This window comes from Lutra lutra, chromosome 11, assembly GCF_902655055.1.
Source record: "Lutra lutra chromosome 11, mLutLut1.2, whole genome shotgun sequence".
Lineage (NCBI taxonomy): Eukaryota > Metazoa > Chordata > Mammalia > Carnivora > Mustelidae > Lutra > Lutra lutra.
In genome coordinates, this window is record NC_062288.1 from 34,396,601 (window position 1) to 34,424,497 (window position 27,897).

The 27,897-nt window shown below is 38.8% G+C and overlaps 1 protein-coding gene across 2 annotated transcripts; it reads left to right on the plus strand.

The window, feature by feature from the left end:
- Nucleotides 1-4,910: 4,910 nt before the first annotated feature.
- On the plus strand, nucleotides 4,911-27,829 carry STEAP2 (STEAP2 metalloreductase). 2 transcript variants are annotated; one of them, XM_047694981.1, is made up of 6 exons: nucleotides 4,911-5,388; nucleotides 11,497-12,021; nucleotides 14,802-15,329; nucleotides 18,098-18,262; nucleotides 20,632-20,779; nucleotides 27,002-27,829. In XM_047694981.1, exons 2-6 carry the CDS (start codon nucleotides 11,530-11,532, stop codon nucleotides 27,052-27,054), a joined length of 1,386 nt encoding a protein of 461 aa, XP_047550937.1. In that variant the 5' UTR covers nucleotides 4,911-5,388; nucleotides 11,497-11,529; the 3' UTR covers nucleotides 27,055-27,829. The 2 variants fall into 2 exon arrangements, with proteins under 2 accessions (XP_047550937.1, XP_047550936.1); XM_047694980.1 differs by lacking the exon at nucleotides 27,002-27,829 and having other exon boundaries at nucleotides 20,632-25,954.
- Nucleotides 27,830-27,897: the final 68 nt, after the last annotated feature.

Genomic DNA, 27,897 nt, shown 5'->3' on the forward strand with positions numbered 1-27,897 from the left:
CCTCCTCTCTCTCTGCCTGCCTCTCTGCCTACTTGTGATCTCTGTCTGTCAAATAAATAAATAAAATCTTAAAAAAAATATTTTTCAAAGAAATGGGACAAATAATCCTAAAATTTATATGGAACCAGAAAAGACCCCAAATAGCCAAAGGAATGTTGAAAAAGAAAGCCAAAGTTGGTGGCATCACAATTCCAGACTTTAAGCTACATTACAAAACTGTAATCATCAAGACAGTATGGTACCAGCACAAAAACAGGTACATAGATCAATGGAACAGAATAGAGAGCCCAGAAATAGACACTCAACTCTATGATCACCTAATCTTCGACAAAGCAGAAAAGAATATCCAATGGGAAAAAGACAGCCTCTTCAACAAATGGTGTTGGGAAAATAGACATCCACATACAGAAGAATGAAACTGGACCATTTCCTTCCACCACACACAAAAATAGACTCAAAATGGATGAAGGACCTCAATGTGAGACAGGAATCCATCAAAATCCTTGGGGAGAACACAGGCAGCAACCTCTTTGACTTCAGCCGCAGCAACTTCTTCCTAGAAATATCACCAAAGGCAAGGGAAGCAAGGGCAAAAATGAACTATTGGGACTGCATCAAGATCAAAAGCTTTTGCACAGCGAAGGAAACAGTCAATGAAACCAAAAGACAACTGACAGAATGGGAGAAGATATTTGCTAATGACATATCAGATAAAGGGCTAGTATCCAAAATCTATAAAGAACTTACCAAACTCAACACCCAAAGAACAAATAATCAATTCAAAGATATGGGCAGAAGACATGAACAGACATTTCTGCAAAGACGACATCCAGATGACCAATAGACACATGAAAAAATGCTCCACATCACTCGGCATCAGGGAAATACAAATCAAAACCATAATGAGATACCACCTCACACCAGTCAGAATGGCTTAAATTAACAAGTCAGAAAATGACAGATGTTGGTGAGGTTGTGGAGAAAGGGGAACCCTCCTACACTGCTGGTGGGAATGCAAGCTGGTGCAACCACTCTGGAAAACAGTATGGAGGTTCCTCAAAAAGTTGAAAATAGAGCTACCTTACCACCCAGCAATTGCACTACTGTGTATTTACCCTAACGATACAAATGTAGTGATCTGAAGGGGCATGTGCACCCGAATGTTTATAGCAGCAATGTCCACAATAGCCAAACTATGGAAAGAACCTAGATGTCTATCAACAGATGAATGGATAAAGAAGATGTGGTATATGTGTGTGTGTGTATATATATATATATATGTATGTATGTATGTGTATACACACACACACACACACACACACACACACACACACACACACACATATACAATGGAATATTATGCAGCCACCAAAAGAAATGAAATCTTGTCATTTGCAATGATGTGGATGGAACTAGAGGGTATTATGCTGAGCAAAATAAGGCAATCAGAGAAAGACAATTATCATATGATCTCCCTGATGTGTGGAATTTGAGAGGCAGAGTGGGGGGTTGTGGGGGATAGGGAAGGAAAAAATGAAACAAGATGGTATCAGGGGGGAGACAAACCATAACAGGCTCTTAATCTCACAAAACAAACTGAGGGTTGCTGGGGCAATGGAGGGGTAGGAGTAGGGTGGTTGGGTTATGGACATTGGGGAGGGTATGGGCTATGGTGAGTGCTATGAAATGTGTAAGCCTGATGATTCACAGACCTGTACCCTGGGGCAGGTTTATTTAATTAAAATTTAAAATAATTTAAAAAATCTTTTTAAAAAATACACATTTTAAATGTTTAATAAGGAAATCTTCCCTCCACTTATTACCCCCAAAAGTAAATCATTCAAAGAAACTAAAGCAGTGTTAGTTTTACTAGTAAAAGCATCAGAAAATGTATTTTCCTAAAGCTTAAGATAGAAAATGATTGTATATTAATATTATGGGCCACAGAGTGATTAAGAATTACAAGTATCTAGATCATGTTGATATATAGAAATATGTTTATGAAACCATGTTAACTCCAAAATACCTGTTTTATACAGATGTACATTCATATACTTCAATAGATTTATAAGAATTTCTGTCTTTTTTTCAGACAATATCCATAAAAATATATTTATTCTTATAAAACTATTAAAATATATGAATGTACTTATGTTTCTATATCATCTGTCTTCAAACAAAACCTATTTCAAACACATATATGTATATTTATTAATCTATTAAAATATATGAATCTACATTGACAAATATATTTTCATTGGATCCCTTGGCTTCAAAAAAGCAGTTTCCCAAAAAATGGTTCTAATTTATGAATAAGCATTCTTCACAGAATTTCATTGCTCAAAACAAATTTGAGAGTTTAGGGGAATAAATTAAGTAAATGTCTTTACAGTAGAAATTCTGCAGCTCTAAACCATTAATAATCATGAATCTCTAAAATGGAAACATTATTATTATTTATCTCAAAGTCTGTTGTTTTCATCATGATTTATATTATTTTATTTGCATAAACAAATTTGTATAAATCTTATTTGCAATTGTTTAGTAACTTATCTTCCCCACCAAACTAAATTCTAACAGGACATCTACATCTGTGTTCTTCACCATTATTTCTAGGGCCCCAGCCAGGGGATATAGTAGGAGCTCAATAAATATTTCTGCAGTGAATGAATTACTGTAGGAACATTTTGAGGGACTAGTGCTTGGAGTTCCACACTTTGGGAACTACGATTCTAAAGTTAAGTTACTCAATTGTATAATAACTTCAAAGAAAAAAAATGTGTTAACACCTCTAGGCCACTAGAGATCCATTTAATGAAATTACTGCTATACTTCAGTGGAATCAATTACTACTTCAGGGAACTGTAGAGATTTCTCAGAAGCACATCATGACCTGGAAAAATCGTGCAAAAATCTTTTTTTTTTTCCTCTAAAACTCCAAATCAAAAACCATAGTAAAAATTTCAGTTACCCTGGAATAAGCTGAAAGGAATCACGCTTGCATCAATGCCAACAATTTGGGGGGGACATAATTGGCAACATGAGATTTTCCATCAATGATATTTGTTCGTTTTAATACTTCAAATATGAAAAACAGATACTCCTCCTGGAAATGGCAAATTATTGACTGATTCTCTTTTAAATGATTTTGCATATAACTTGGGTGGTATTTTGTTTGGTTGATTGGTTTTGGTTTTTGGTTTTTGATTTTTGGGTTGGAGGGGGATAGTCCACTGTTAAGATAGCTTTTAAAAATATTTAAAATATACAGTTTAAGAGCACCTGGCTGGATTAGTCGATAAAGTATGCGACTCTTTATCCCTGGGTCCTGAGTTGGAGCCCCAATTTGTGGGTAGATTACTTGAAACAATAAAATCTTTAAAAATAAATAAATCATCATCACCATCATTTAAAATAAAATAAAATACATGATATACCTACATGTTTAAGTTTTAGGATAGAAAGTGCTATATTTTTTTTTTTTAATTTATTTGACAGAGAGAAATCACAAGTAAGCAGAGAGGCAGGCAGAGAGAGAGGAGGAAGCAGGCTCCCTGCTGAGCAGAAAGCCCGATGCGAGGCTCGAACCCAGGACCTGGGATCATGACCTGAGCCGAAGGCAGCAGCCTAACCCACTGAGCCACCCAGGCGCCCCGAAAGTGCTATATTTTTAAATAACCCTTTGGAAAGCTATATAATAGTATTGTTTTTTAAAAAATGAGAAAGCTGCATATTTTTCATTAAATACTAAGATTCATGAATTTCCTCTACTTGCCCTCCAGAAGTGCTAAAAAAAATGCTAATTTCATTATTTGAGAGTAGTATTGAAGTAAAAAAATAAAAATTGATATAAAATTTAACTTTTTTTTCCAGTTACCAAAAAAATTTTTTTGAAAAAGAATTTCACTAGCTGTCAACACCCCAACATCACTAAAAGCTTAACTTATGCCTAAACTTTAAACCTTAATAATATTTGGTGGGGGGGGGAGGGAGTAAATGTCAAGTCAAACAATGTATTTCCAAAGCAGCATTTGCAAAGGTTAACCTGAGTGGACTACAGAGGGGAAAGTGCAGTTGTCCAGTGATTGATCCAAGACCCCCTTCTCGGCTTTTTTTTTTTTTTTCCTGGTTAATAAACCACCGGGGAGAGATAATTTTTTAAACTTAATTTGCTGAAACGAGAATTTACTAACATATAAAAAACGTTCCCCAAATTTGAGAATTTTCCTAAATTGGTTTTCATTTTAAGGCTAAAGATCTCTTGCAAAAGATAAAGTCATGACTACTTTGGTAATCTGCAGGGAGAAAATTTGCAGAATCCCAAAACCAGAGAGCCCTTACAGCTCAGAGATGCCCTGGGCATTCAAGGCCATTTCGGCCCTGAGAGTGAAGTGGCTTTCCCCAGGAACACAGTTCTCCTGACTACCGGTATAACCCTCCGTTCCCCAACTCCAGAGCTAGCTTGTCACCGGCTACAGTGAAGGTCAAAGTCAACAGACTAATCTGCAGTCCGCAGGCTGTGAAGATCCTTCTGTCTGAGGGAGTTTTACAATATGGTTCATGAAAGGGCATTTCTGAACATTTTATTACAAGGACACAATCCAGACAAAAGATGGTTTGGGTGGGTAGAGGTGAGGGAAAGAACACGTAGAGGAAAAAAAGCACAGTTTCTTGGAGACTTGTCAGGACCTGAGAGTATGGAAGAGGGAAGGGGGAGGGGGTGGTGTACGGCGTAATAAAAAGCAAAGTGTTGAGTGGAAAGGCAACTACGCAGTACAACAGCAGTGGAGTAGAGAAGTGGGCTTGATTTTTCCAGACCTGCTTCAAAAGGAATCATGGGGGAGCCTTGTGACAGAGGCTGAGGGCCGGCTGATGGGGGGCACAAGCAAGAGGCGGATACTCCGCAGCTCCCAGTCTAGGGGATACTCAAAGCTGGAGCGAAGCAGCCGGGCTCCCGGCCGCACTGATTGCAAGGGTCGGCGATCGCAGTCCTCCCCAGCTCTCTCCAAGTCCTCCCGGGCCTCTCCGAATTCCCGGCGCCGCACCGCTCCGCACCTCCGCCGGCCCGGCCCTCCAGTCGGCGTTCCGGGTCTGGCAGCGAGCTCGGCGCCCTCCCCGCGCGCAGCCCCTAGCGGCGCGTCATTGCTAGGCGGGCCTCCAACTCACCTCCCTCCTCTTCCTCCTCCTCCTCCTCCTCTCCAGCAATACGCGATCCAGCTAGGGGAGGCGGGGAAGCCACCGGAGCGCGACGGCCGCGGCAGCCACCCTGCAGCCGCCGGGCGGAGGCGCGGTCCCTAGGCCCTGGTGCCCGGGCAGGCCCCTAGGGGAGTCGGCGCCGCGCCCGGAGAGCCGCCAGGCTCACCCCATCCCGGCGTGGGGGGCGCAGAGGTGAGCGGGTCGGGTAAGAGCGCGGGACCAGGTGACGGAGGCGGAGTTGAGGGTCAAGATGCAGTGGTCGCCACACGCTGCATCGGTCCTTCCCGGATTCCGCGCCCTCTGCGGGCTCGTTACTGATCTCCGGGCACCTAGAGGTGGGGAGTGGGAAGGGTGGGGAAGGGTGTCTGTTTCATCGATTGTTCCTTCTACTCCTCTTGGTCTTCCACATGCTCCCCAGAAAGTCCTGAGGTTGGGCCCAGACAACGTCCCAGGTAGGATGTGCCCACAAGAAAAGGACGTGCAGGTTACCTTCGCCTTCCTGATAGTCTAGCTACCACTTTGGGTTCACGCAGCGTATCTCCCAGAATATCATGCAGCGCGGCTTTGCGAAAAAGTATTTCCAGTAGTCATTTTGTTTATTAGCCAATTATGCGACCCCAGTGTGTTTAGGCCATTATGTGTTCGGAGGTAATTGGCCTCTTCTTTGAAGTGTCCTAAATTATCATTAAGCCCTGTGTTCAGCCTCAGCCAAAACTTGTTGAAAATGATGCCCTAAAAATCTTGCTCTTAAAATAGAGCAGAGCGATAAAGAAAATTTTGTCCAGAGATTTCCGTTTACTCTCTTCCCCACCCCTTCCTCAGAGAAGGATTGGTGTCAGTTTTTACTCCTCAGGCAGTTCATTTCTTAGATGGAAAAACTTATTCCGAGCCATAGTTAATTATCACTCATCACTGTAATGGATGAAACTGGGAGAAGTAGGATTTGAACTCCGGCCCCTTCCCCCACTCTCAAGATTGAGACTGAGTGCTAGTAAGAGCCCCACTACTGGGAACCCTTAAAATTCTCTCCAAACCACCTCCTCCCAGCCGCCCTACCTGGCCCCACCCCCACACAGCCTTTTAACCTTTATTATTTCTAGTTTGCGTTGATCTCCTCTGTTTATTTTTTTCTTTTAGTGAGTCTGTGTGTTTTTTTTGTTTGTTTGTTTTACTTTGCATCTCTCCTGTCTGTTGTTTCCAAGCTTAAAAGCTATTTACAGAAGAACAATATCCATCCCAGACATCTTGCAGTCTCTTTAGAAATGATTTGCCATTTCTTTCACTTAGCTAGTCAGTCTTTTTTGGGGGGTGGGAGAAGGTTGAAACAATATAAACAATGATAAATTGAGCTAACTGTGCAAAAAAGAAATGAAAAGCTGTATTTGAGTCACTTTTTGTTTTACTGGTGACATGGGAAATATACTTGTAGTGAACGAGCATAATTATATTTTAATACTGAAAAAGTAGCACAGATGAAGCAAAATACATTTTTAAAGAAAGGATCATAAATGAGTAAGGAAGGTGAGAAGGAAGGTACCTCAGAAGTTGGAAAGACTAGGACTGCAGTTTCGAAAAAGGACACAGTCAGGACATCAGGAGAGGCATTTATTCTGTGTTCCACCGGTAACCATGACATTGACCTATTACTTACTCACTTACTGCCATGTCTTGATCAGCAAAGAGAGGGATCTTACCTATAGACCTAGTACATCCCTTTTGGATCTCATATCTTTTGATACATTCAACAACAAAGAATATTTATTCTTATTACCGGGCAGATTCAGTGTCTGGTGGGGACCCACTTCCTGGTTCATAGACTGTCATGTTGCTATCCTCACGTGGCAGAAAGATAGAAAGAGCTCTCTGAGGTCTATTTTATAAGCGCACTAATTCCATTCAAGAGGTTCCTACCCTCATGACCTGATCACCTTCCAAAGTCTACACCTTCTAATACTTTCCCATTGGAAGTTAGGATTTTAGTAGAATTTGAGGTGGCAGGTTGCGGGGGAACACAAGCATTTAGTCCTTAACAAGAGTTGATCTTTTTAAGCAAATGACCATAACTATATGCTATGGAGTCTAGGGTGGGTAAAGAGAAATCAGGAGGAGGTTGATGGAGAGTGAGAAAATAGTGGATCAAAGCATCAGGTCTGTTCTGCTAACTTGAATCATCACTGCAACTATTTGACTAAGATTATTGGAAGGCTCCGAGATAGTGTTTGGAGATGTCAGAAAGTGAATGACTGAGTGGGGTGAGCAGAGATGAATTGTTTTTGATGAATGACTGTTGGAAACAAGAGGCCATGAGGTTGAATGCCTTAGCCATTTGAATGAAGACATCCTGGAGAAGGATAACTGTTGGCTGGCACAGAGAGGAACACTATGTGTGTAAAACTATGTATGTCAAAGTCACTAATGATCAAGAGTAAGCTAGAAGTCAGTAGATGATAGCAGTGCTTAGAGGGAGGTTTTATGAGGTTTCCCCAAACCTCAAAGGAGCTGAGTGTCTGTAGGAGAGGAGAAGAAAGGTTCAGATGTGGCCTTGCAAAGTCAAAAATATACTTACCCCATCTCGTGGCCCTGGGGGATTACAGTTTCTTGACCTCTCTAAATGATCAGGTTGTAGATGTCATCTAGATCTCTGAGGACAGTCCCTTTCAGAGTTAGTATCATCTAAAAATTAATGCCCTGGATGTTTGTATATGAAACAAAATAGGTTCTAGTTATATAGCATAACAGCTGCCATTCAGCCAGAGGAATGTCAACGAAACCCTTCTAAGCAAAATCTTAGGAGGCCGTGTAGCTGAGTATAATCCTTTTTCCCTGATGGTATACTTGATTAAATGCAAACAGCAGGTCAAATGGCCATTCAAGAAAACTGTGATCTTGAAATTTCAAGGAACCCATGTGCTACTGAAATCACACTTTTAAATCAAGCTCATAAAGTTGAAGTGTCACAGTGTTAAATATAAAGTCGTGACATTACTATTATTATATAGCTTTAAAACTTGGAAACAAAAGGGGTTTTAGTATTGGACTGCTGGAGTCAAGTACAACCTCTTTGTTTTCCATGTAACAAAGGAAACAGACTCAGAAAACAAGGAGATTCCCAAAGCCAAAGACTGTCCTTTTTCCTCAATACTTCAAAAACAGAACTTTCCATAGTCTTCTCAATTCTTTAGTCTGTATTACCTGGGAATAGCATCCAATGAAAAGGTAGAGAGACTCTAGGGCCTTGCTAGTCAGAGTGTGGCCCTTGAACCACTGGGACCAGGGGCATCATCTGCGAGCTTGGGAGGAACACAGCATCTGAAGCCTTACGTCAGACATAAAGAATCAGAATGTGCATTTTAACAAGATCTCAGGTGATCATATTCACATGGGAATTTGGTAGGCAGCATTCTAAAGCAAGTCAGTCCACTTGGAAACCCATCCCCTCCGATCAGCAGGGCCTCTGATGCCTGGACAGCTGGAACCCCTTGTCAGACAGAAAGATAAGATACCATCTCTGGACCATTCTGGAATGTTATGACCATTTTGCACGTTATGAAACAACAGGAACAAAGTATCCTGTGCAGTGGGATGACACATTTTAAGGAATGGTACTGACCTTTACAGAAAGTGGAGAAAGGGAAATTGCAAAACAGTGAGTGGTCCTTCTGATGCTGCTTCTGTCAGAGGAGGAGAGAAGGAGGGGCGGCAGGCCTTGTCCTCAGCTTCCTGCATTCATGGCAACTGTTACTCTCTGGCTAGTGTTATTTTTCATTATTACAAGCGACAGTGCAAAAATGAGCATAACTGAGGATTAAAGAGCCGCATTTGTTATTTCCAAATACCAAACTATTCAAACCGTATTGGCTTGAATCCTGAATCTTTTAGTAGAGTTGTTTTCAAACGTGGCTGTGTTAAAACACCCGATTATCTTTAAAAAAAAAAAAAAAAAAAATCCTGATGCCCAAGCTGGACTCCAGACCACTTAAACAAAAATCTGGGTGGAGGTGACTAGGTATCACTGTGTTTTAAAGCTCCTCGGGTCACATCAGTTTGCAGCTGGAGTTGAGAACCACTGCTCTAGAAAGCCGTTCTCCCCTTTGGGAGGAAACAGCTCTGAGATTACAATTCTGCCTCTCCCCTTGCTCAAGGGGTAGGACCTGCTGTGACACCCAGAGCACCAGGCAGAGTGAACAAACCTCGTGCTCTTCTTCCTGTGTGTTTGAAAGCCAATGGGGCAATTCTTCTATTTGGGAGTTGCCACAATCTCTACTCAGAGTTCCGGCTGGGGTACAGGTAGACACTTGGGTTCCTGTGTGTGAGTCTGGTAACTCTCTTCCCCCTTAGGCAACATCTATAATGAGGGGTAAGTTGGCCAGTTCACCCTGGATCGTTGAATGAAATGAGCATTGATTTAATGACTTCTGGTTCCTTTAACTCTTGATTCCCAAGAGAGCCCATGATACCTCTAAGAGGATGTTGATGTTTTCTTTTACTCTGGTGCCTCTGACCTCTGCCTGGCTTTCCCATTTGCATGGGAAGCAAATAATTACCACCCCTTCTGTCTTGAAAAGTGTGAAATGAAACGTGTAATAGATTCAAAAATAGTGTGTTTTCTCCTTTCCTAGGATCTGAGTTAGACATTAAGATCACTAGGTAATGCTGAGGAGTGAACCATGGCCAGAGACGGAGAATATATTAACCCGAGCACAACCATCACTGTTCACCAGCCTGCCCCTCCCACACCTCCCCAAAGAAAAAAAACCCTTTCTTAAATTCTTTACCTGCACCAAAGTGACATGTGCCTTAGCTGGACTGCCTGGGTTCTAATCCCGGCTCCCTGACTTTCGCACTCATCCTCTTGAACAAATTAATTAGTCATTTCCTGCGTGTCTCAGTTTCCTCATCTTCTAAATGGGCATGACAATATTAGCATCTATCTCATAGAGCGGTCGTGGGATTTAGTCCGTTATCAAAAAAGCACAAACAGCTGGCACACAGAATATGCTATATGAGTATTAGGTAATATTATTACTGTTTTCCTAAAGAAGGGTTTAACAGGTTTTTTTTGGAGCCATTGTGACCCATTTGTAGGGTGAAAGTTGAGTTTTTCTGTCTCTAGTCGAAATTTTAAATTTTTCTTAGGAAAAATCCCCAAAACATGTTTTTTGAAGCATTCTACCTGTTCCTGTAAAATCCATTAAGTCCTCTGTGGTGAGCCACATCTGCTGTAAGCATAAAAGAAATTGTGCAACGGGGATGGAACGGAAGAGTATTTTTTGTTCAGATCCAACGACACTGATTCATGGCCATCTGATGTGGTCTTCTTGAGCAAGTTATTACAAATATCAATATTTCAGATGTTAGTCACTTAAGTAAAAGAGAATTTGACAGTTTTTTTCAGGGAACAGAAGTGCATCGTATTCTATGAAGCCCACAAATCAAAGGGGGAAGGAAAAGCCTTCATAAGTATTGTGTAATTTAAGACCATAAAAACATTGCTAACCCCCTTTTCACTGGAAAACTGTCTTTCTCAATAAATTATAGAATATAGAGTGAATGATAGAAGTCAGTGGTATTTAATTTATCCTTGTTATATTGTGAAGCCTGTTTTTCTTAAAATATTACTTAAATGCCAGGGAGTTCATTTTTTATTAACCAATTTATCTTATTCTCATTTAATAATAAAGTTACTCCTTAGCTATTGAGGTATTTAGGACAATTTATAGAATCCACCCTGAATGAATCAAGCCAGTTTTAAATGGAGTTTTTTTGTGGCGTCTGTGTCTTCTGTTGTCATACATACCCTCACACGCTAGCACTGTCCCCTCCACCTCTAGTGGCATTTCTGACTGGCCACTCTGACCCACTTGACTTGGTAGAACTTTGTTTTTAGAAACATTTTTTAAAATTCTAGGTGAAAACTTTAGTCTCTTGCCTTCTGTGCTCTGCTGCTCAAAGAGAGGTCAGGAGACCAGCAGCACTGGCATCACCTTGTTAGAAAGGGAGAATCTTGGGTCTCACTCCAGAACTACTGAATCAGGATCTGCATTTTAACAAGATTCTCGGGTGATTCATGTGTATATTAAAATTTTAGAAGCTCCACTTTAGCATATCAACTTTGTGACAGTTCATTTTTCTATTCTGACAGTCTCTTTCAGCTTACAAATTGTGTCTCGCTGGGCTCTAATTTTTAGAGCTTGCCAAAATATTTTACCTCCAGAAATGAGGGGTATTATTATGATGTCTGGAAGAGGATGAATGATTGGTAATCGGTAATTGATGAGGATTTTATTTTCTCTCCCCTAGGATATCTCTGGAGATCTTGAAAGAGCCTGTATCATGGAATCAATCTCAATGATGGGAAGCCCTAAGAACCTTAGCGAAACTTTTTTGCCGAATGGCATAAATGGTATCAAAGATGCAAGGAAGGTCACTGTGGGTGTAATTGGAAGTGGGGATTTTGCCAAATCACTGACGATTCGACTTATTAGGTGTGGCTATCATGTAGTTATAGGAAGCAGAAATCCCAAGTTTGCTTCCGAATTCTTCCCTCATGTGGTAGATGTCACTCATCACGAAGATGCTCTCACAAAAACAAATATAATATTTGTTGCTATACATAGAGAACATTACACCTCCCTTTGGGACCTCAGACATCTGCTTGTGGGTAAAATCCTGATTGATGTGAGCAATAACATGAGGATAAACCAATACCCAGAATCCAATGCTGAATATTTGGCTTCATTATTCCCGGATTCCCTGATTGTCAAAGGCTTTAATGTTGTCTCGGCTTGGGCACTTCAGTTAGGACCCAAGGATGCCAGCCGGCAGGTATGTATTTTATTTTTAATTTTTTTAATTTTAATTTCTTTTTTTTTAAATAACTGAAGTAGAGTTGACATACAGTGTTCTATTAGTTTCAGGTATGTAAGATCATGATTCGACAATTCTGTACATCACTCGGGACTCACCACGAGAAGGGCAGTCACCATCTGTCACCACACAATATCACTACAATACTCTTGCCTACATTCCCTATGCTGTACTTTTCATTTCCATGACTGACTTATTTCATAACTGGAAGTTTGTACTTCTCAATCCCCAGTTTTATTGGTATTTATCTGGTATCTTGTATTTAAGTAGTAACACAAATGTCATACATTTAAAAGCCAAATTCTCACACTCTCCACTGATTCTCGTTTTGAAAACCATGTTTGAGCCCCTGAAAATTCATGTCCTGACCTTGTAAAGGTACATTTCTACCCTGATAAAATAAGGTGGAAGGCTGAAAAAATTACTTGGACTTTCCTGTCATAACCAGCTAATTCCGGAAAGGGCAAAGTTGGCTGATGAATAATGGGACCCACTGTGTTGAATCTCTCCTGGCTTCCTCAAAACTTGAAACAATAACAAACACATCTTTTTTCTACCTCTCTCTATCTCCCCAACTCACCTCCCCTTCCTCCTCCTTCTTCCTGGCAGCTGTCTGCTAACAGTGTTCCATCTGTGTATGACACACTACTTAGTATGATCCTCAAGAAGAAGGCTGTAGAAGTGCCTTTTTATTATATGAAGGTTACTCGTTGAATTTAAAATAGTGCCGTTTGTTTTATTTAAGGTGTAGATTTTAATCTGTGTGGGGAGGCAGATTGGATTTCTTAGTTTCTTTTTTAGTGTATGGGTTCTATCTAGTTCAACTTGAAAATAAAGCAGATGGGGAGCTCCATCAGTGCCTTTATGGAACGGGAGCTTTTATAAGTAAACACATAAAATACTGCATGTTAGAAATCTTTTAGAGGTGTAGTTATGCATTATAGGTAAGCATGATGATAAGATACTTTCATTATTTTTGTTCATAAAGACAGTTCATGCCATAGATTCAATGCCTTAGAAAATGAATTCAAGTATTGTATCACTATACATGGCGTATCAGGTCATGATAACCATTCACTTTCAAGTCTTTAATTTGGAAGACCAGTAAACGATTATATACTTCCCAGCTTTCCCAGAGGCTATTTCTAAATCCTTTTTCCTTTTGGATATCCATCAAAGTTTAGGAATGGATACACACCAAACAAACTAGGGAGAAACCTAAATTTAATCCTTTGCCCACAATTGTGGTAATTTTAATTCTTTAACAACTACAAAAAATATGGAATTGAATTCAAAGTGAGCTACAGAAATAGTTTCATTTGTATTCCATAGTCCTTCTGCCTTTGTAATGTTTGATTTACACTTTTAGGTTTATAAATTAAATGTATTTTAAATGTATTTAAGTTTAAATAAATCTTATAGTTTATAGGCTATATTTATAGTTAAATTTTATTACAGTGTTTTTTAATAAGAAATTTAATAAAAGCTCAGCATTGTCACAGCTGTAATAAATTAATTTAGAATGCTTTTCTTTATTTCTTTAGAACATAGGTATTCTTCCCACTCCATTTTAGAAGTTCACGAACATTTGTGTCACAATATAGACTTTGTTATTCATCTGGCTAACGTTAGGTAAGATTAATAACCCAAAGAGCTCTATATTGTCAGCATAATGCAGGTTTTAGCATGCAAATATTTCAGTGTGGTCTATTCCAGAGACCTTATATAAACATCTTCAGGGATATATTTAGGAATTTGTTTTCCCCAAACATTACCCAGAGACTTGACAATATTTTTCTAGGCCTGAGTGAGAGTAATAGTGGCTCACTTCAGCAGTGAATTTCTGTTCAACAGGTATTTGTTGAATTCCCAGCTACAATAATATATCAAAGAGGTCTGGGTAGTTTGAAAGTCACCCTCACCCATCACTTCATTATACAGAAGTAATACCTTAGTCTTAGATAATGACCGTTGCTTTACCATTTAAATTAACCAAGCTTTATAATACCATTTTTCCTCCACACAGGTATAGTATCCTTATTTACAGATGAAAGAATTCCATATTCTGATTCATGAAGTGATATAATAATAACTTGAGATTACTCATGGTTTCTCAGAGACCCTTGGTGGATCGGTTTTTAAGCCAAAGATAAATCTTATAAATAGTACAACATCGTGACATAAGTTAGAGATTTTTATTTGTAGATTCAACCATCCAGAGTCTATGCCCATCTACTCTCTTGCTGAATGTCTATAAAGGACAGTGCTTGTAATGCCTCTATGAGACAATCACTGCGATCCTAGAACTAGATATTGTCCTCGGAACCCCGGGGAGCCAAGTGCACTCCAATCCCTGTGGGAGTGAGAGCTGGGGTGGGCAGTGGATGGCCAGCAGCCCAAACTCCATCTAGACCTTACCTTGCCACTGCTGCTGAACTGCACATTCTAGAAACCTTTCTTTACTCCTCCTTCTTTCCCCTGAGGACGTCCTGATCCCAGGTTCCAGCAGGATTTTTCTGCATTTTATTTTCATGTCATCATAGGTAGCAAGGTCTTTGTCATTTCTATGACACTGCTTTAACCTATTAATAAAAAGATTAACATGTTCATAAATGCTTTATCTCCTTAACTTTTTGTATCACTCAAGCTCATCACATGCTCCATAGGGGAAGTGAAGTTTGTAAACATCACTATGTTTATAAACAACAGTAACGATGAGTCTTTCGTTTTTGCCACAGGTCTATATATGCAGCAACAACATTCAAGCTCGACAACAGGTTATTGAACTTGCCCGTCAGCTGAATTTCATTCCTGTTGACTTGGGATCATTATCATCAGCTAGGGAGATTGAAAATTTACCCCTGCGACTCTTTACTCTCTGGAGAGGGCCAGTGGTGGTTGCCATAAGCCTAGCCACGTTTTTCTTTCTTTATTCCTTTGTCAGAGATGTGATACATCCATACGCTAGAAACCAGCAGAGTGATTTTTATAAGATTCCTATCGAGATTGTGAATAAGACCTTGCCCATAGTTGCCATTACTTTGCTGTCCCTGGTATACCTGGCAGGTCTCCTGGCAGCTGCTTATCAGCTTTATTACGGCACCAAGTATAGGAAATTTCCGCCTTGGTTGGAGACCTGGCTACAGTGCAGAAAACAGCTTGGGTTACTAAGCTTTTTCTTCGCTTCAGTCCACGTTGCCTACAGCCTCTGCTTACCAATGAGAAGGTCAGAGAGATACTTGTTTCTCAACATGGCTTATCAGCAGGTATGGAACGTGCTGGTTATTCATCGGATACTAGTAAACTTCCTTATCAGTATAATCTGTAAAATGTGAGATTTAAAATACTGTCAAATTTTACAGACCTTGTAATCGAAATTTTGGCATATTTAGGGAGAGGGAAGAATTGTTCTTTATACAGTGTTTCTGTCTAAGAATTGTGTGGCCGATTCAAAATCATTTAGGATAAAATCTGGTACTATACATCTTCCTTTAAAGAAGAACAACAGAAATAAAGGGTTAGTGGGTTTTTCAGTCTCTCTCTCTTTTTTTTAATGTTATGACTGCAGTGATTGCTTTTAGCATTAAAAAGGTATTTCAATGTTTAATTTGGCCATGTTCTGTGAAATGATAAGGCAACTCTCAGTAAACATATGCGACAAAATTAGAACCACTGAAAATACAAAACAGGATAAGAAGCCAAGATGAGGAGACGTACATTTACAAGGCTTTTGTTATCAAAAAGAGAAAGGAAAATACTCCAGTGAAGCTTTAGGTCCTCATGTGAACCTTTGTAGCACTTAGATCTGTAAGAACATCTCCCAGAAAGCTTCATGCAAGGCGTTTGGTGGAGGAGTGGAGGGTAATTTTCCTCGGTAATGTGCATTCAGCAAATGTAATATAAGGGGTTTCACTGATGCTACTTGACATAGCATTTCCCAGGGACAGCCGAGGACACTGCACCCAAGCAAATGGGAGCTTTGCATTTCGTAAGGAACCAAGGCACCCTGATCCAAGTGTGCAGCGCTTGGTACTTATGCCTGTTTCAACAGTTTCAACCTAAAATAATGTGAAAAAATATTAGTGAATTGATATTCTTTAAGCCATTATGTCTCTAAAAACACCTCTTCTCTGAACTGAATCCTTAGGCTTTGATAACTGCCCCACCAGCTCCCTCACTGGTCCTGAAGTTGTTGGTGTAGATCTCACCTCTTCACAGAGGCGGAGCCTGGACACCATTTTAAATTCTGCCACCTGCGTCTGCCTCAACCCCACCCCCCCCCGCCCCCCCACCCTCCTACTCTGCTTTACTCTCACTTTTTTCAATAGCATTTACCACCTCCTAATACACATGTTCCCCTTGTTTATTGTCTTTACTGTCTGTGTCCTCTCAGCAGAATGTAAGTTCATGAGAGGAGGGACCTTTGTCTGCTTTGTTCACTGATAGATGCCTAATGCCTAGAACTATGCCTGGCACACAGTAAGGCACCCACAAAGTGTATTTGTGGGATGAATGAATGAATTGGGAGGCCATATAGGTGCAGGTTGGAAGCTCTGGGTCTACTGAGGTATGTTGCTGTTCTGTATTGTGATATGGACATAAAACAAGATAATAAGAGCCTTTTTTTCACAGAAGAGCTCTATGGCTTTTTTCAGGATGTTGGTATAATTGTTCTGGGGGCCTAATGCTCAGAGCTAGCTTTTTTTTTTTTTTTAATTTCATTTGTTTGGTTAATTACAACTGGACAGAGTGAAACTTTGTTAAGTTAGAATCTGTTATGCATGAATAGATACTTAAAGCTTTAGGGACACTTGGGTGGCTAAGTCAGTTAAGCATCTGCCTTCAGCTCAGGTCATGATCCCAGGGTTCTGGGATCAAGTCGCACATCAGGTTCCCTGCTCCATGGGGACCCTTCTTCTCCCTCTGCCTCTGCCTCCCTCTCTCTCTCTCTCTGTCTCTCACGGATAAATAAATAAAATATTTTTAAAAAATAAATAAAGCTTTAGCCCAGGGAGTCCAACCTTTGATTTATACTCTAATTATACCATCACGTGTAAATAGACAATTCTGAAAGCAGTCTCTATGCAGAATACCACACATTCGGAGTTATCAAGTCTGACTTGATTATATATGTATTATCAGTGTAAGGAAAAAACATTTGCAAAAGTACTATAGAGGAATGAAGCAATTGGACAGTTGGAAAAATTTATCAATGAGCCAATTCAAGAGAATAAATATTTGCATTCAGTATGACTTTATCCATAGGGAAATCTCAGCTTCCTGAGGAAAAGAAAGAAGGAAAAAAAGAGGTAAAGTACATACAAATATTCTTCAAGTGAGAGAGGAAGATAAAGACATAATTTAGAAATTCTCTTCCGGGATTCTAAGTTGATCTAAAGCCAGGATGTGCCCAAAATATTCAACTGAGTTTAAACCAACTTAGAAAAGTACCTCAAAACTAAGTCTAACTGCCAGTACTTATTTCTTTTTGTCACCTTGGGACCAACCACTTGGCATTCCTGGTCTTGGGACTCCAGACTCCCTGTAACTGTGAGGTAGGACAGCGTAGGTGGCAGATTTTCCCACCCCCTCGCACGTATGTAAGGAAAGAGAGACTCTTAGACCTCCTTCTATTTAACTCTCCCTTCTCTTTTCCCCACACCCGGCACAATACCATCCGGTAATACGTTCTCCATTCCAGGCTGTTACATTGAAAAAATACAGCTTAAATATGTCCATATATGAGGAATTCTTTTTTTTTTTTTAAGATTTTATTTATTTGTCAGAGAGAGTGAGCACGGGCAGACTAAGAGTGGCAGGCAGAGACAGAGGGAGAAGCAGACTCCCTGCTGAGCAAGGAGCCTGATGTGGGACTCGATGCCGGGATCATGACCTGAGCCGAAAGCAGCTGCTTAACCAGCTGAGCCACCCAGGCGCCCCGATATATGAGGAATTCTTATGCCAGGAGTGAAACTGTATTGAATCTCTGTGACTATTCTGCCAAATAAAGGAAATTCACATTTGCTCTCCTTAGGTTCATGCAAATATTGAAAACTCTTGGAACGAGGAAGAAGTCTGGAGAATTGAAATGTATATCTCCTTTGGCATAATGAGCCTTGGCTTACTGTCCCTCCTGGCAGTCACCTCTATCCCATCAGTGAGCAATGCTTTAAACTGGAGGGAATTCAGTTTTATTCAGGTACGTGGGTTTTTTTGGTGAGAGGTTGGGCGGCATAGAATTTAAGTGTTAGGTACAGTTTAATTTTAAATATGCTTCTTATAAAAGAGTGCCTTTGGGGCTGCATTTATGCATCTAGCTCAGGGAGTGAAATTTGCTGGAAGCTAGTCTAGGACCGTTCTGGTTTAGTAAGCAAAAGCCAGTACAGGGTTCTATTAGAAGACTTTGATAGCACTGCCTACTATGTTATGGCTAAAGTTTATTTTTTTAAAAAATTAAAAAAAAATTTTTATGAAAAAAATGAAGGTGGGGATGGGTAAGCTTAGATCAAGTTCAGTGCCAAAAGTCAATTTGTTCCTCGACCAATGAGTAAAGAATTACTTTATATTTTGTGTCACTTTGATCCGTCTAGAAAAATCTCATTAATTTAAATTCAAGTGGGGAGGTCAGTCTGAATATTGTAAAAGAAATGTGTGTGTAAACACACAGACAGGAACAGTGGCAAATTAGGTGACTGGGCTAATGGATTATGACAAGCAACCAGCCTTATGAATCTTGTTCATATATGTATTTTGCGTATTAGTTGTATATATGTGTCTATGAGTATATACAAAAGTGTTTCAAAACAGCACTGTGTTAATAAACATTCACCTCCTCCAGTAAGATTTATTTAATAAATATACATATTTGTAAAATGTAACTCAAACCCAGACCCCACCTATATTATCAAAAAGTCAGTATTGGTTGTATCCAAATGATCTGTAGCAAAATATGTGGGTGATTGGCATTTCGCAGTACACACAATTCTGTTTTGTTTTGTGTGTGCCTATTTACTTGAGCTTTTTTTTTTTTTCTTTCAAGTCATCTAAAGAGCTCATTCAAGTTAAGGGCATCTCCCTGTCTAAATTCATTTTTCCTTCAAACACTTTTCCAACTGTCAGTTTAACACTTGAAAAGAGACAGAAGGCCCTCTGAGAAAAGGTGTTAGATGGGAGCAAGTGATCATTAAACTGAGATGAGTGGCTGCAAAACAGAACAACTGTCTGCTGGAGGGTCGATCCTTTCCCAGTGAAGTTAGACATTACATCATTAGACCAATGTGATATTACAGAGTCCATTTCTCAAAGTAAGCAATCAAGCGTAATAATTTAGGGAGCCCTGAATGCTGACCTTTTAGATTTTCACCTATGACCCACTTAACAAAAGTACTCTTTTTTTTTTTTTTTAAGATTTTATTTATTTATTTGACAGAGAGAGACCACAAGCAGGCAGAGAGGCAGGCAGAGAGAGAGGAGGAAGCAGGCTCCCGCCGAGCAGAGAGCCCGATGCGGGGCTCAATCCCAGGATTCTGAGATCATGACCTGAGCCGAAGGCAGCAGCTTAACCCACTGAGCCACCCAGGCGCCCCACAAAAGTACTCTTAATAATTTCATTTAATGTGGTCAATAAAGCCGCATGTTTGAAATGCTATTCCTGTTATATACTAACAGTATAAGATTTTTCATGTTTACCTTCAGCTAATATATATATGTGGAGAAAGATGTGGTTGAGGAGAATGCTCTTCAGGACTTAATTTTTATTATGTATGTATATTTGTATGTATATATAATACACACACACATAACATATTTTTAAATATCCACAACTGGTGGAAATGGGAATAACCTTTGTAAAGACGTTTTGCAGTTTTCATCAGTACCCATAAGGAAAACCCAGTAATCCCCCTTTTAGAAATAAGTTCTAGGGATGCCTGGGTGGTTCAGTCAGTTAAGGCCTCTGCCTTCGGCTCAGGTCGTGATCCCGGGGTCCTGGGATTGAGCCCCACATCGGGCTCTCTGCTCAGCGGGGAGCCTGCTTCTTCCTCTCTCTCTCTCTCTGCCTGCCTCTCTGCCTACTTGTGATCTCTGTCAAATAAATAAATAAAATCTTAAAAAAAAAAAAGAAAGAAAGAAGTTCTAAAGAAATAAACCAAAATATAGAAAAGGGCTTATGGTGGAGGAAAGTTGGAAACAGAGTAAATGATCAACAAAAAGGATTGACTAAGTGAACTATATAACACATCCTTTCAGTAGGTTATTATATAGCTTTTGAGTCATGTTTTTGTATTTAATGATGAGGAAAAGATTCTTGATATAATAAAATAGAGTATTAGACTATATGCAATATGGCTTTATTTGTATAAGACAAGATGTGCAAACACATGAATAAATATATATGGAATCTGTGGAAATATTATAATTATTTAATTCAGTAGAGAACAAAGAGTAGCTCACTAATTTAAGATATGGTTTTAGCACACTATAAATATGGTGGCGCTGGATAGGTTAATTTATGAGTTTGAATAATTTGTTCCTTATTCTCTGTTTCTTTTTCTTCTTCCTCTACCCAAGTCTACCCTTGGATATGTCGCTCTGCTCATAAGTACTTTCCATGTTTTAATTTATGGATGGAAACGAGCCTTTGAAGAAGAATACTACCGGTTTTACACCCCACCCAACTTCGTTCTTGCTCTTGTTTTGCCCTCAATTGTAATTCTGGGTAAGATTATTTTACTCCTTCCATGTATAAGCCGAAAGCTTAAGAGAATTAAAAAAGGTTGGGAAAAGAGCCAATTTCTAGAAGAAGGTATTGGAGGAGCAGTTCCTCATCTCTCACCGGAGAGGGTTACAGTAATGTGATGATAAATGGTGCTCACTGATACATTATAGAGTTCCACTCGTGCCATTGTTTTTATGACTTCCTTTTTGTTCATTTGCAAGTGCACTGTCAAATTGATGTGGGCTGAAATCTGTCCAGTAAGATCTCAACCAAATTAGTGGTAGGAGTTTCTTGAAATTAATTTTCACAGATGTCATATTTTGGCAATATGAATTTTTGTTGTCAACTTGTCTATTTTGTTTTGCACATCCATAACACTCCTATTTTAACAAACTGTATTCCATAATCAGGCAAAGATATTTCTGATTAATAATATAGATACAACATAATGTTAAAAGAAAAAATTTGCAAACCAGCAGAATCTTAAGTTTTAATATAACTTAATGGATATTTTTTTTTCTGAAGCTTGCCTAAGGTTTTAATTGTTAAATTAATTTAATTGCTAAAGAAATAGAAATGCATAATCACACATTAACTTTAAGAAGGGTCACGTTACATTAGCATCTCGGTAAGGGTAAATGGTAACATTCCTATATTTTCCGCATAAAATCAGTTTTGAAGAATGTAATTAATTGTATGAACCAGTGTAACCTGTGAACAAACACAAATTTAAAAAAATAGAATCTGAAATTATATTTGAAATGCAATGGAGACGTGAAATGCATACTGATAATATGTACCTCATGAAAGATTTTATTTCTTATCTTGTTACAGAGAGGTTTCATTTGCATGTTATTAGGTTGGTTAGGGAGAAGACCATGGTATTTGGCTTCCAAAAGTGATTTTTCTAATATGGTACCAAGCCTAGGAATCTTACAGTTGTTTCCAGTTAGAGGGAAGGAATGAAGTCTCCCCACCAATAGTTGTTGGTCAGCTGATCTACGTTGTTGCACGCTGGCCAGTCCCCACTCTATCTGCTGTAAGATTTTACTGACGTTCACTGAGGGATGTTAACATGCCAGGCACTGTTCTAAGCATTTTATTTGTATTATCCCATGTTAATTTTTACAACAACCTTTAACAAAGGTAATTATCCTCATTTTTCATATGAGAAAACTGAAGGATAGAAAAGTAATTTGCCCAACGTCATGCAGTTAGTTAAGAGGCAGAGCCAGCATTCAAGTCTAGGCAGTCCTATTTCAGAGGCTCCCATTTCCAGGCTGATTGTCTCTGCTCTGTCCCTGTGTGTTACCATCATGATGCCAGTCTGGATGCTTCCTGTTTTGTCAGCAAAGGCATTAACATTCTTTACAGTGTGTTGTGGGTACCAAAAATTTATGAAAATAATACAGTCATAAATTTATGATTGCTTTGGGATAATCTACAGTTCTTTACCTTGCAAGAGGATCTTGCCTGGGACGTGACCCTGGAGCCCCATGGCAGTCCATACGATTCCCTACGCAGTGAGGGACTCCGGCAGAGATAGGACCATAGCAGTTTTAATGAATGTCTGAGGTCCTCCAGAATCTTTAAAAATCCTTGTAGAGTTGGTCATCTCTTTTACTCTTCCTGAGAAGTCCTCCTGCCTGTTCAGCCATTCATTAGGGAGCAGTTTGCAAGCATGAAGGATATTAAGAAAAGTGGTTAATTATAAATCTACTCTAGAGACATACAATTATACAAATTATTCATAAAATTTTTCAGTGCTGACATTCCACGTTAAAATTGCATTTTGTTCAAATCTTGATTAGAATGCCCGACATTTTTTCCCCATTTATTCTTTCCTTATTAAACTAGAAAGGTGCAGATAAGATACAAGTATATGCATTATGTAAGTATACATCCTGAAATTATAACATTTCTAAACCTACCCACTGAGGTACTACTGAATGCAGCTGCCAAAACAGAAGGAATTTTGTAGGGTGGGTAGACTAGAAGGAAAAGGAGAGAGAGAATCTTAAGCAGCCTACATGCCCAGGGGCCCAGTGCAGGGCTTGATCTCACGAACCTGATCATGACCTGAACCAAGATCAAGGGTCAGACGCTTAACCAGCTAAGCCATCCAGGCTCCCCTAGAAGGAGTTTTATTTAGTAGACACTACCTTTCCCACCACTGGCTCTTTCCCTACTGCTGCACCTTGTCAATTTGGTAAATCTCTCATGATTCTCTGGCGGTCTCTTCTTGGTGAGTTTAAGTATCTTGTACTTCTTACTTGAGCTCTCCATTTTCTTTATTTTAATTCTGTTCTTTCCCTCTTGATAATCGCTTACTTGCTCTAGTCCATAGTAGGAATTCAGTTGGGTGAGAACTTTTAAAGGAAAAGACCCATAAACTGTTGTAGCGCACTAGTGAAATTAACAGCATATTTTCAGTATTTGTTCCTCAAGTTTCACTCTCTCAAGACCAGGCTTTCACCATTTAATGTGAAAATAGAATGAAGTATTCATAAAAGTTAGAGGACTCTTGAATTATATTGCTGCACGCGTATATTAAGTAGCCAATAATACAAATAACATTATCACTCCTACAGATAAATGGGGCCTTTGAAAATGTGAAAAAACAAAATTTATGAAAATGTATATAGGATGTAACTTTTGTTTCAAATGATAATATCTCCTTTTTAGTACTACAAAGATGAAATAATTTTGAAGTTCTAGAATAAATGTAATAAATTCATTATAATTCTAAATGTTTAAAAGCCTATCTAAGAGTACAGAAATATTGACTTTTATTTATTTGACTTTTAATTGCCTTATTTTGCCATTTTCTACCAGATTATTTTTCTTAGTCATTATTTCTCATAATCACTTTTTTTTTTTTTTGTCATTTTTCTGGCCTCAGAAGTAGGACTGAATTCTGCTCTTACTAGGTGTGAGAAGGTGGTGGGGACTTTAAAGTAGTAGGGTTGGTTTCCTAATGTGTACTTTGAGAAGTGCCCCTGAGAAAATTATAAGAATGTAGAAAATATACCCAGTCTTAATCCTATGCAAAAAAACTAAGTAATTTTTTCCTGAGAGGAAAATCATCATGGGCTGAATCATACTATTTAGCTTTTGTGTACAGATTTCATATGTCTCCTTTATTAAGAATATTTAAAATCATGTTTAAATAAGATTTTATTCATGCTGACATATATTTTTCAAAGCATATATGGAAATTTAGCCCAGATTGTCTACATGTAGAGATTTTTATTTAAATTTTAAAATATTTTAAAGTATGAAGAAACTATATTTATAGGCATTTATTGGAGATAATTATTTTGTGCTACATACAGGATTGGCTAGTGAGCTCCAGTATCTAATTACCTGATTAATTTCTTATAAATTAGCCTAATCTTGACTTAAGGAATTTTACTTTCAAAATTAATTTGTTAATAGTAATTTAAGGTATATTCATACTTACAAATTATGAAATTTATTTGTGTAAAAGGGCTTCAAGAATATATCATATCTGATTTTTGTATTATTTATCTCTTACATAAGATGATAAAATTTTAATTCTTTTTAACTGCCTTTTACCATTAAACTGTCATAATAAATTCTGAACAAAGAGTTTTGCCCCCCAATAGAGGTTTATTTGTGAAATGTGTTTTCTTATATGATATTTTAAATAAAATTCCCAAAATGTAACTCATAACTATTTCTTTAGTAATACTATGAACATTGAACCTGTGTCAGTCTATAAAATCTGTTTTGATGTAAGTATTCAAACAGCCTAAAATTTGGTATTGAAATTATTTTGTGAATTCTGACTTAAAAGCATTGCTACACATAGTATAACATGTCTCAGTTCAGTGTTAAGATTTCTACTTGTGATGTGTTGTCATGAAAATGAGATGCTCTACCCTCAATTGTTCATTAAGTCAGCAAAACAAATTCTGGTAAATATTCAGTATATGTAATTGCTCTAAATGAACCTGTACTGCTTTTAGTGGAAACACAGTTGTTCTTACCTTTGCACAGGGGCTTTTACAGGAATGAATGTGTTCTTCAAATTTTTTAATGCAAGAAAATTATAAAGTGCTAATATTCAGAGATTCTGTCCATAGAATACCAAAACGGTATTTAGTTCAACCTAACATGCATACATACTGAGATTTCTTTTAACTTTCCAAATCATTGGCTTTCACGCAGTCATCCGAAATTAGGGCAGACTATACATATAGGATTCTCCCGGTAGCTGGAGAGACTAAATTAAATCACCAAAACAGGTGCTTTCATTTGATTTTTAAATTGCCAACTTCAAGGAAGTATCCTCTGAAGGTTTTCCTTGAAAGTCTTTCATAGCTTTGCAGATATCCAGCCTGCACCGGGACTGGACGTTGTCTCCCAGTGTCCACCCTACTTCTTTAAAAGCTGCTGCCCATTACATTACTCCGCTGCCCTGGTAGTTAGGTATCCCAATGGGACTGAGTGTTGGCCAGTGAGTTGGAGGGGGACATAGGGGTGACTTCCTAGAAATCTCTTCAAAGAAAAGCAGCAAGTGCTTTTCGTCATATTCCTCCATTTTGCTGCCGGAACTGTGGCTACAACAGGAGGCCTGGAAAATGTCCTAGAGGACCGAGGCCACACCCTAAGGAATGACAGAAACTAGAAAGATCTTGACTCCTTCACTATTCAACTCCCTTTCCTATATTTGACCCACCGTATATTTGGGTTTCTTTGTATGAAATCAAAACTAATCCATTCTGGCCTTTGGTTCTTTGTTGTGATACTGTTTAACACTTTGAATGAACTAGATTGCAGTAAATCTTACCTTTAAAAGTTTTTAAAGGATAATGTGCAATTCATGATAAAATTGACTTTCCATTGTTGATTAATTATACTCATTTTCTTGCCTTGATCTTTCATTAGATATTTTGTATCTGCTTGCAAAATGTCATCTTCTTTATAACTGTGTAATAGGTATTTGCTAAAACTCTGTAATCTCCAAAATATTGCTATCAAATTACATGCCATGTTTTTATATCATTCTCATAGATATGCCTTATGAACATCTAAATAAAAAGTATTATTTAATGTGTTTTAACTTTTTTTTGAAATGTTATTTACAAATAGATTTTTCTTTCTTACTGAATAATAATTCCAGTATTTGATGGAGACCATCTATTTCTCTATAGAAGGATCTAGAAAGCAATACATATAATAGATTGGGGGTTTTGGAGGTTTTGTTTGTTTGTTTTTGCAAAGGTAGTCATTTAGGAAAATATCCATCTAATGAGGTGGTATTTGAAAAATTATTTCAGGGGCCCCTGACTGGTTAATCCGTGGAACATGCAACTCTTGATTTTGGGATTGTGAGCTTGACCCCACATTGGTTCCAGAGATTACTTAAAAATAATACCTTTGAAAATTTTTATTTCATTTTACTAGCATTCATTAAGCATCTTTAAACCAGGGCTCAACATAATAGTCAATCTATGTTTTGTAGGCTCCCTGATAGCTAATGTATTCCCAGTGTCTAATGCAGTATAGTTCTTTTTTTTTTTTTTAAAGATTTTATTTATTTGTTTGACAGAGAGATCACAAGCAGGCAGAGAGGCAGGCAGAGAGAGAGGAGGAAGCAGGCTCCCTGCTGAGCAGAGAGCCCGATGCGGGGCTCATCGATCCCAGGACTCCGAGATCATGACCTGAGCCGAAGGCAGCGGCTTAACCCACTGAGCCACCCAGGCGCCCCTAATGCAGTATAGTTCTACAGATACTAATGAGATAATGAATGTTGACTCATCTTTAGAGAAAATTCTGTTATTTATCACCCTACATTCATGCAGTTGTGCTTGCATTCTCCTGCCCACACACACCCCCCCCCCCCATCATTGTCTCTACCTCTTGCCTTACCTCCTGGCCACCATCACCACCGTCACCACACCATCTTAAGGAGAAACTGACATTGGTGCCTGGGATCTGGGGAAGCCCTGGCTTCCCCCATAGCTGCCAGGAAACGCATAGTTGTTAATGTTCTGAGAGTAGGGTTGCCAAGTAAACTGCAGGACACTTGGTTAATTTGAAATGCAGACAAACAATGAATTTTTTAAGTAATTCTATTATAAATATTGCATGGGACTTTGTTTGTTTTTGCTAAATCCAGCAACCTGATCTTTGACCAAAGAGATATAGCCCAAGAGGGAGCTTGTGGATAAATTCTCCCTTCTTTTTCCCCAGATAAGCTATTCCTTAGTGCAGCAATTCTTAAGGCCTCCACGAAAATATCATAAAAGCCTAAGCAGTTAATTAAACCGCATTGGTTCTAAAGCTATCACCAGCTCAGTAACACCTACATTTGCCTGCCTCAACTTCTATCTCCTCCTGACCGGCTAGAGAGAGTGCCACCCAATAAAGTGGCAGCAGGTAAATGTTTGTCATTTGTTTATGGTAGGCGGTAGGGAAACGAGGCTGGCAAATGAATGTTGGTAGTGGATTCTTCAATTAGAAAATGAAACACGACATAAATGATGATTTTGACAAAGTCAGGCCCTGCAGCCTCAAAATTCAAACCGCTTAAGAGCTCAGAGTGGATCTATCTCCCAAAGGCAGATTCACGTTGATCAAATGTACAGTGATTGTTAAGTCAGAATAGCCATTGATCACTGCTGTGAGAAATCATGTATGTCCTATAGGTAAGAATACCAGTATTGCCTTAACTAAGCATATTCTGTTCTTTAATTTGTTCTTTATAAGAATTTATAGTATAACCCAAAGTATGTTAGGATCTGTTACGGACTGAATTATAGCTCCCTAAAATTCATATTAATGTAAAGGGCCTTTAAAGATATTATCAAGTTAAAATGTGGGTATGGGTGGACCCTAATCCAAGGATGACTGGTGTCCTTAAAAGAAGAGGAGATGAAGACACAGAGGGAAGACCATATTATGACAAAAGGAGAAAATGGCCATCTACAAGGCAAGAAGAGAAGCCTCAAGAATGAAACAAATCTTGGAAACCTTAATCATGGACTTCTAGCCTCCAGATTGTGAGGACATAAAATTTCTATTGTGTAAGCCACTTAGTCTGTGGTATTTATTTTGGCAGCCCTAGCAAATTAATGTAGAGCCTATGG